This window comes from Anoplophora glabripennis, unplaced genomic scaffold, assembly GCF_000390285.2.
Source record: "Anoplophora glabripennis isolate ALB-LARVAE unplaced genomic scaffold, Agla_2.0 scaffold518, whole genome shotgun sequence".
NCBI classification, from domain to species: domain Eukaryota; kingdom Metazoa; phylum Arthropoda; class Insecta; order Coleoptera; family Cerambycidae; genus Anoplophora; species Anoplophora glabripennis.
The window spans coordinates 170,643-180,659 of record NW_019416607.1 but is presented as its reverse complement, the minus strand read 5'-3'; the positions used below and the strand labels follow the sequence as shown (position 1 = coordinate 180,659).

The following is a 10,017-nucleotide window of genomic DNA, read 5'->3' as shown; positions in this document are numbered from 1 at the left end:
CAGGAATCTCACCGTTCAACAATTAGAATATTGTTAAAAAAAAAGTTATTGCCTAACAGTGACATACAAAATGTTCACAATTAATTAATGGAACGAGTGTCTTAAATCCTAAATATTTTTCTACAATTGGCATATAACTTTTAACTTTCTCCTTACTATTAAACGGATCGAATGAAAAAAATATTAAACCTTACGATAAATTAACAGCGTTATAAAATAGCTCAAACTTAGTAAGTCTAAAAAAGTTATGTACAACCTAAATATGTTTAGCATCGATGTGACCGGTTTACATAAATATATTTATAATCTGAAGTTATGTGTACCTTTATTTTGCTTTAAATTCAATTTGAAGACATTAAATTTATAACAATTTATGAAAAAAAAAACCTCTTTAATTTCAAATACTGAAAAATATGTTAGAATGCAAATTAATGAATAAATAATATACAAAAATTAATATCTGGTGTTGTTCTGATTCTGGTTAAACTGGGACTGAACTGCTGCAGCTGCAACATTACTTGCAGCACTTCTGACATGCTGATTACGGAGAAACTCTGTCGTAAATTCTTGTTGAGCTTTAGCCAAACTAGCACCTGTACTACGGTACATACGATGAATCTAAAAAAAAATATATATATATACACAGGGTGTGCCATTTAATACTCCCGCTGCCAATATCTCCGACAGTAAGAAATTTAAAAACTTTATATTGCAAAAATTACTCAAAATTTAACGAACTTTCAGACTTTCCACGTCCCAGGGATCAACAAATTTTTTTTAGTATCGGCACGCCACCTATACAGAAAGATTTGAACTAACCGTTCTAACTACAATTTGACATTTGATATTGGCAAGCGGGAGTGTTAAATGGCACACCCTGTATATACACATACAGAGTGTAACTTTGAATGGGGTCATATTTATACGGAGGCTACTTTTGACCTTTAGAAACATGTATTATATAAGTTTGTTTTTGCAATTTTCTCGTATCCATTAAACATTTAAAAATTTTTTATTTTTAGCCATTCTCATAGCCCCGCCGCTGTACAAGCTACCTCAAATAACGGGATGCGTTAGTCGCAACACATGCACACTTGTGAACTGCATTGTGCTTTGTAGTTAAATTGCACAATTTAAAGGAAATGTTATTAAAACGTGCTCTTTGGCACATTACTTTTTTCAGAGCATTTTTTAACTAGTGAAGTAGACGACACAATTGTCGCCTGCTGGTGAAAATTAGTCGTCCAGTGATTGAAATGAAATACCAAACACTAAACAGTTTGCCCTGTAAATATTCAGATTAAGTTCTTAAGTAATTCAAATTCTACTTTATATTCAAATATCATTTACATTTACTAAAAGACTATCTATTAAAAGTTACCTTAGAAATAAGAAACAAGTCTGCTGCTGCTGCGCATCCGAATCCAATTGCGATAATAAGAGCCAAAATTCCAGTAATGATACCTGCTGCAGTATTATCAAATGTTTTTAAGGCTGTGATAATCCCACTAAAATAATAAATTACAAAATACAGTATGTTGCTGTAACTTTTTTGTTTTACTTACACTGTTCCTGATCCTGGTATTCCGACAGTCTGAATGGTTGTAATTACGAACTGAAAGAAAAAGATGAAAAAGAAGACCATGAAATTAAATGAAGAGTCTGATCGGAATGCCTTGTATGCAGGCCTGAACCAACACAGGTAACCAAATGGAGTAAATAATAAGGTGTACAATATCCCTAGACCAATTATTTTAGCATCCTGCAATATTATCCCTCCAAGTATATTTATCAACATAATTATTCCATGATCTAGAATAGACAGACGAAGTGTATTAAATAGGTAATAAGAAAAAAAAAACAAAATGGCAAAGAAAGCCGAATTTTATTTTATAAATTCGTGCTATTAAAATGTTTATTTCTACAATTTATAAAAAAAAATGGTAAACAAAATTTGCTTACATATCCAGAGGTAATATAAATGTCGAACGATTTTTTGGAACTCTAATGGTATATCCACTTGAATGTCTTGGTAAAAGCATGGCTGAAAGCAACACTGTTCTGGTAGAGGTGGCCAGTTATTTCGTCTAACATTATAACTAGATTGTCTCATTTCTTCCTCCCTACGAGCCAATTCCTGTTCCTTTCTCTCTAGTTCTTCTTGCCTTTTCTACATACAGATGAAATTTATATTTTCATAAAAAAATACCATTCACGTTTTATTATCGATCAATCAAGTACTATTTTCAACAAAGGTTTACCTGTAATTCTTCAGTGTTTAGGGTAGGCTTTGGTGCAGCTTGACTTTGCTGTCCACTCTTTGTGTAAGCTGGAGGCTCCTGTGTTGGCTGCATTATAGCTGGTCCGCTGTTGGGTTGATCATAAGTCATCTGTTAAATGAAGAACATTTAAAGAATAAATTATTCTGGAAACTACAGCTTTTTATTTGAAACCAATAAGAGTGGCCTTAATTAGAGAAGCATGAGCTTACATTGTTTATTAAATGTGTAAAAGGAATACAAATTAGATAAAGTAAAAATTTAAAAACATATGAAGATCTAATGGCAAAAGTTATCTTGAAATTCACAGAAAAACGAGGATTCGAGAATAAGGGTGTGCCAAAAATTATGATTACCCTAACATCAAATTATAAAATCAAAATTTTGAATACAAAATACTTTATGACAATTAAATTCAAATTAAATCAATCACATAGATGATGCGACGACATATTTATACATATCTATATGTAATAGTGATAGCACATACAAACTCTAATACCGGTACCTCTATCAGTTACTGTTTCAACTACCATGTTATTCAACAATTCAATGACAATAATATTTCCAAGGTAGATGTTCATACTTTGGGCATCCTTTTTTATTAAAAAGACAAAATGGAATATTTATGAACTAAGAATTTTCTCTCTGTCAATTACAGCAGATGACCTTGCAGTGCCCTGCAGTGAAAAAACCAACTAAAACTATTCAAAATAATCATTATTTATTAAAAAAATATATTTTGACTGTGTACATCTACGACTCGTTCTTACAATCTATGTTTATAGAAAAATTTAATTATTTGTACGCTTCCGACAAATAGAAATTATTAATTATTTGTTGCGCAAAAAAATTTGTCAACGATTGCGGTTATAAATAAAAAAATTATATATCTAGGAAAAAATAAACATTTTAAAACTACGAAAATTCAACTTATTTGTATTCGAAAACTATTGTGAACTGAAGGGCCCGGGTGGCATTCTGCAGTATGAATGAACTACTTTATATGTGGTCGTAAGCATGGGAGTAGCTAGGGTAGGGGGCCCGCGCAGGCTAGGGCCCGGCTGGCAAACGCCACCTCGACTATGTGACCAGTCCGTCACTACATGATAAGCATAATGAAGATTATAACATATCCATATCGTTAAGTATGAATAAAACATGATAAAATGGGGAAAAAACAATATTTGAGGAAAACTAAACAACAAAGTGAATGGAGCAGGATGTGCGTTGTGGTATTTTCCTGCGGGAAAAGTAACTTTTATTTTCTAATATAGCCAACAATGTAAGTACACCAAGTAATTGGAATTGGTCTTAAAGTGTTTTATTTGGGAAAAAAAGACACATTCTATGGGTTAAGTACAACTTCTCTTTATATAAACTACAAATCGAGCTACAAATATATTAATCTCTCTTAATAAATAAATGACAATTGAAATGAAAAAGTACTTAACGATATCTGGAGATTATGATTCTATAAATATTTTTATTGTAATTTGCAACATACCTCTATAGAACTTTTATTAAACAACTAAAAATATGCTGTAAATTTATTGCAACAAACGTAGCACGACTTTTAAATCAGTTCAAATATTTTTAAACATTTACAGGAAATCATCGACGTAACAATGGTTGAGATGAGATACATACTCTTGTAAAATTTAAATAAATGATTAAACTTACCGGTTTTTGACTCTGTGGTTGGTTATCAAAGGGGTTATAGTCATCCACTCGAATTTGGGCATTGGTATTTCTAGTAACTTGCTGTACAGAAGGATCCTATAAGGAAATAAAACAATGAGTACATTCTTAATACGTCACATGAAAATTCGTCTTCACTTCGCAATTAAAAGTATTTGTGATACCTAGGGATCATTATAGATTGGCACTGCTCTAATTTTCTTTGAAATTACTTACAGCGAAAGGGTTGTCTATTGTTGGTTCCCCAAAAGGATTATCGTCGAAGCCTGACATATTGTTTTTATTCCTAACCGTTTTTATTTCACATACACGGACACAAATTTTTATCTTATCTACAAATTCATTATCTTTTTCAACATGACAGTCAGGACACCATATTTTAACTTTGCAATGTTGTCAACACGTTACCACTACACTACAGTGGCTTAATAAGGCCACTGTACGTAGTTAATATCACTTCTGCCATCTTATCAAGTATGCACAAACTATTCCACTGCCAATAAAGCTTTATTTAAGCACTCCAACTTGTATTTGTACTAAATCAACAGATGGCACCATACGTTTAATTGGGTTAAATATGGCTAATTGGCTAATTTATGGCTGAATAGTTGATCAAATTTTAGTTCTCGAATTCGTTACAAGGAGGAGCCATATGTATGTAAACTTGATATTTAATCGTTCACGTTCTATTTTACACTTTCGATACTGCGCCATCTTATGTTCAATAGTTAAAGGATCCATTACATAGATATTTGGAAATACAGTTTTCTTGAGATGAAATGACGGGGTAACGGAATAAATTCATATCACGTGACATGGAAATTAGTAAAATACCAGCTACTGGCAGATACGACAAAAAAGCTTCAGTTAATGCGGTTTGAGTTTTTATCTAGGGTTTGGGAAATTATTTAAATAAGATAATATTAGTTACATCAATATGTGTGTAATTTAAGCAAGATATTTATTTTAAATTCATTAATTTCAGTATAGCAATAACAGGGCCGGGTGCAAAATAAACTGGGCAGCCGCTTCATAAATACATAAAAAACAATTATGAACGCATATGATATCAAGGAGTTATATAAAAAAACAATTGAATGTTGCGTTTTAAAGATATAAACAAAATTAAATTCCTCTACTTTTTCTGATTACAGAAATATATACATAAGAATATGTCATATGTTTGCTTAGACAGATTGCATAATATTTTGTTAATGAAAAGTAAGAAAATTTTTTTTAAATTTTAATTTTAATTTTTAGGGTTTTTCACGTAACCCGTTCATTAAATTTTGACAGCTATCTGTGTTCAATTTAGTCTTGAAATACTTTCAAGAGTGGGATACATCCGGTTTCACCGGAAGTGACGTCATCTCCATTGCTTTAAATGGAATACCCCATTTTTTTATATCATTCGTCGATTCTATGTGTTATTTTGAGTAATTTTTGTCACCACGTCCATGCCTTGAAAATTTATGGTTTTCGTTTTCAAGATATTTAGATTATTAAAAAAAAATGCTAGATGAAACATCGCGATTAATATTAAATATCTCTTACCATTTGTATAATTGGACATACTTCCATTATTAGTAGTATTTATTATGTATTCACCGAAAATGTGTCACATTTGACCTAGCTATGCACAAGGTCCTCAAAATTTTGTGGCCAACACGGTAATTTTCAAAGATTGAAAACTATAGAAATATAGAAATAGTCGGCTAGATTTTTTTTCATTTTCCCTAAGCTCGTGGCAGATTTTCTTAATAAAAATATTAAATGTTTAATACTTTATTTATAAATTAACAAATAGAGGTAAATAATGACACTACAACTAAAATAAATATAATGATAATTTGATGAGCAAAAATAGGTAATCTAATTTATATATAAATAGGCCATGCATCTCTTTGCAAAAACCCATAACACACTCTCTTTCGCACAGGCACATCCGATTTTGTTATCCATTGACCTAGATTATCTATATTATCTAAACTGGGCCACCAATGTCATATTGGTAACGCCAAGTCAGGTACTGTGCAGCTTCAGTCATTTGTCGAAGTGAGCTGGTCAGCCCATGAAGATGTGTTCTGAAGTTATGAGCGACACGATCCACCTTGCCTTCTTCTTGTACAGAAGGTTCTTCAATGCCAGAGTCGTTTTCATTACTACCAGATTCGGAATCAGTATCACTCATAGTTGAACTTGAAGAATTGGTAGAAGTAACACTGACTGTTGACGGCCTCCGAAAGTGACCTTTGGTTAACGAAGTTGTAAGGATCATTTTTGGAACAGTTGAAACTGTTCCTTGTTGGTCCTGTGTTTGGCCCCACAAAAGTCCATCCTTAACTCCATTTAACATATTATAAATTTCAAATAGATCAGTGGAACTGAACAGTTCATGGACTGACTGTGGAGGTTTTATTTTTGAATATCGGATACAAGCTGGATCGTGTTCATCCCCAACCTTTTGGTCCATCAAACGACAAGGCACCAAGATTGTTTCATCCATCTGATTGACAGTCTTAACGAATTTTTCCATCACATTTAAAATACTTTGATGGGAAAATTCTGTGTCATCGTTGCGGGCTATGCGACGAAGACAATTTCTGCAACATTAAAATAAATTAAGCATATTATTTCTTCTGCAGCAATGAATAAAATTTGTCCAAATCTCTTTCGTAATAATTTTTTCAAAAACTCTCAAACAGGTAACATTTATAATTTACCATACTGACTTCAATGTGAATAATATGTATTTATGCGTTTAAACATATAATATAAAATTTTATGCCTATTTAGTAAGTATTTCAAAGTTCAATCTATGCAAAATTAAATATCTGCACCACTTTTTTAAAAATATAGTTACATTCGAAAATGCAATGTTTCATAAATGTTAGACCTAAAAGTTAAAAAAGTTTTATTTACAGTCTCTAAACTATATTAACTTCAGCATGATGCAAATTTGGTGATCGATAACACATGCAGTTTGTTTTTGATGTTGTACTAAGTGAAACTTCATTATGCCCAGACCGCCAGAGACGGACTAGCAACCCAGAATGTTTGCATAGATGACGATCGCAATCTGGCTGTATCAAAAATAAGTTCCATGAAGAATTTATCAACGATAATACCCTCTTGGTTTAACTCGGTAAAATTAACAGTTTTATGAAATATTTGTGATTTTATGTCACAGTGCACATCGAGCGGCGCCCCCCACCATTTTCTGTTTTTAATTTTTAATTGTACATTATTACTACGTTAGAACCGTACATATTTTTAAAATAAGAGCCTAGAAAATCTTACTTAAAATTTGACAACACAAAATATAAAAGAAAAAAAACAAGAATAAGTAAGTAAGTATTCAACTCCAAATATCGATGCCCATGAGACGATTCTCAAATACGTATAGACGTTATTAAATTATTACCCGTCATTAATGTATGGGCAGGAATAGTGGGTAATAATAATTATTTAATAGGTCCATACTTCAGGCCAGTTTTTTATTTTTTTTCCAACCATATAACATTTGTATGCCTTTACATAACGAAATTTTTGAGAAAAAATGAGAAAACTTTTAGCCTTTGACTTTAGTTTTTATGGTGCTCGCTTTCTAAGCCATTTCAACTAGAAGGCGCTGGAAAAACAATTTTGCGTACTGCTCGTCATCGTATTCTCTATCTAAAGTTGATCTGTTAATTATTACTACTTCAAATACTCATTCAAATCATTTCATTTAAAACATTATTTTTTATACACTGACCTTCACAGCAACGGTAATGGGATGACATTCCATTATGTATGCGAAATATTAATTTATTATTTAATTATATAAAACGTGAGACAGAATCTAAGCAGATTCAATTGCATAAGTAGGATAGGTACCGTACCGTCTCACAAGTGCAAATATTAATTTATAATGGATTAAACAATTTGGTTGAAGATTTATCATATCATAACTCTATAAGTAATAGTTAATTATTTATTTGTACTGGATACTATTTTCTATAAATAAAATAAAAATTTATCAATCAGTTTCTCTATAGACATTTTTGTTACGTAAATTATTTCAAAATTAATGAATAAAAAGTGCGTACCCCAAAGCCAACCGGTTAACAAAGTTTGAGGATATCACTATTAAAACAGCGGCAAATCCCTACATGAAAATAATTATTGGAAATATACCTGACTAAACTCAAAACAACATGTAAAATTGTTGCTAAAGTGTCACTGACTGTATGTTGTAAATTTTTAGTTATAATTTAATGGAATTTTTAACTGAACAGGGATAGATAAAAATATGCAATTAAATTGAAATTAAAAGATCGTTTATCCGAAATACTAACTAGAACGTTACTATTTATCTTGTAATTAAATGTAGATTTTAATATAATGTAATATTCCATATTTAGTTAACCTTATCCATTTAGTTAGCAGTTTAAGTTAACCATTTTTCGTTATTCTCAAAAAGTATTTTAATCGAAACAAAAATATTCCCTGGAACATTCTTTATGCTGTGTTATAGGAGTCTTTTTTTCGTTTTTGGAACATTATTACATTTTGAAGGCAATTTGAAATACTGCAGTTTACTGTTGTTCTCGTTTTGTGGTTGCTGTAGTTTGTATCGAATTATTATGAAATTATATTTATACATGTACTTTAGTGGGCAGAGGTGACGACAGTAGCTCCGGTTCCATTTTTTTTTTCGGTTTAGTAACTCCTTTGAATTATAAAGATAATGGATAATCAATCTGTATTTCACTGTAAAAATAAAAAATCAATGGATCGTACTTTATAAAATAATTCGTCTAACAAAAGAATTTAATTAACTAATATAAAAGTTAAATACTTATAAGCATAGGAATAGATTTAAATATACATCAGATACCTACATAATATAAAAATTAAAATAAAATTTTATTGTACGATTTTTATTTATATTTTCATCAACAACGAAGAACGAAAAAATAATTCAATGTTTAAAAATACGCATTTATTTTTAGTTAGAAACAGCACATTGTGTGATAAACATTGTGTTTCTTGTTTATCGAAGAGACGTTGTGTTACGTTTGTTAACCGTTGTGTCATATTATTCAATAATGGATAAAACAAAACTTCTAAACAATGCTCCAAATATGAATAAAAAATAACATGATTAATATTAATTCTAGCAAAATTAATATTTAACCAACCATAATAATTACCATAAACGTAAGTGCTTTAATTATGTATTACAAAGGTCAATAAAGGTATCCACCTTTTAACACTTGTCTTTTTATGTGCAAATTTTATCCATTCTACTGATTCTATTGTTAAAATAAATTTCCATCAAAATTAGTACCTATGCTCTTACGTCAAAATATTGCATAAACATTTTTAACTTCAAAATAATAGGCAAATATGTAGAAAAAAAAAACAAAACAAATAAATAATTTGTGTATTTATAGGCATACATTCTTTTAGGTAATTATTTACTGTACCTTAAAACTCATTCCAGATTTGTGTTCAACATCCTCGAAAATGGGGGGATAAGCAAAATTTTATTAATTTTTGAGAGTTTTACGCTATACTTAGTAGGTAATTCCCTTTTTTCTTTTGATCACAAATACTTACTGGTTTTGGTATTTTTTTGTTTCACAAAAACAGTTATATTAATAAAGTAAGCTTTTAATTATAATTTAACACCTACCTACAATTTTAATTTTATTATTATTTGTTAGTAAGCTTAACCTGCATGTTCGAGTGTTTAAAAATAAAATACATACTTAGTTTCTCTGTGTCCCAACCTTTAAAAAGAGATTTAAAATTGAAGCTTGGAGTGAAAAATATAGATTTTTGCAAATGTTTACAAAAAATTGTTTAAAACTAAGATTTGTTTATTTAACGCTGCAGAAAGATAGAGTAGAAAAATTAGGTAACTTTCACCTTCAGTGAATAAGTTAATGATGAAGAAATAAATACAATCACATTCTAGACTATATGTATATAGGTAATATAAACAAACCGAATGGATGGATAACTATCTATGTACCTATATATATAT

At 30.4% G+C, this 10,017-nt stretch overlaps 2 protein-coding genes across 2 annotated transcripts in view; both read right to left on the bottom strand.

The window, feature by feature from the left end:
• Positions 1 to 381: 381 nt before the first annotated feature.
• On the bottom strand, positions 382 to 4,391 carry LOC108912403 (secretory carrier-associated membrane protein 1). Its single transcript, XM_018717605.2, has 7 exons — positions 4,197 to 4,391; positions 3,963 to 4,058; positions 2,262 to 2,390; positions 1,963 to 2,170; positions 1,566 to 1,812; positions 1,382 to 1,508; positions 382 to 618 (listed from the first exon to the last, which is right to left on the bottom strand). Exons 1-7 carry the CDS (start codon positions 4,251 to 4,253, stop codon positions 454 to 456), a joined length of 1,029 nt encoding a protein of 342 aa, XP_018573121.1. The 5' UTR covers positions 4,254 to 4,391; the 3' UTR covers positions 382 to 453.
• A 1,358-nt stretch (positions 4,392 to 5,749) lies between these two features.
• The window catches only part of LOC108912407 (mid1-interacting protein 1-like), a 4,552-nt gene continuing 284 nt past the window's right edge, over positions 5,750 to 10,017 (bottom strand). The window contains exon 2 of the mRNA XM_018717611.2: positions 5,750 to 6,583. Coding sequence (XP_018573127.1) covers positions 5,965 to 6,583 — 619 coding nt within the window. The 3' untranslated portion in view covers positions 5,750 to 5,964. The remainder of the gene's footprint in view (positions 6,584 to 10,017) is intronic.

Bases quoted from the DNA above. Each gene is read 5' to 3' on its own strand.
- LOC108912403 (XM_018717605.2), bottom strand. From the start codon at position 4,253: ATGTCAGGCTTCGACGATAATCCTTTTGGGGAACCAACAATAGACAAC. The intron at 4,059-4,196 runs GTAAGTAATTTC...ATTTCCTTATAG, and splicing joins CAATAGACAACCCTTTCGCT to GATCCTTCTGTACAGCAAGT. The intron at 619-1,381 runs GTAACTTTTAAT...ATTTTTTTTTAG, and splicing joins ACTTGTTTCTTATTTCTAAG to ATTCATCGTATGTACCGTAG.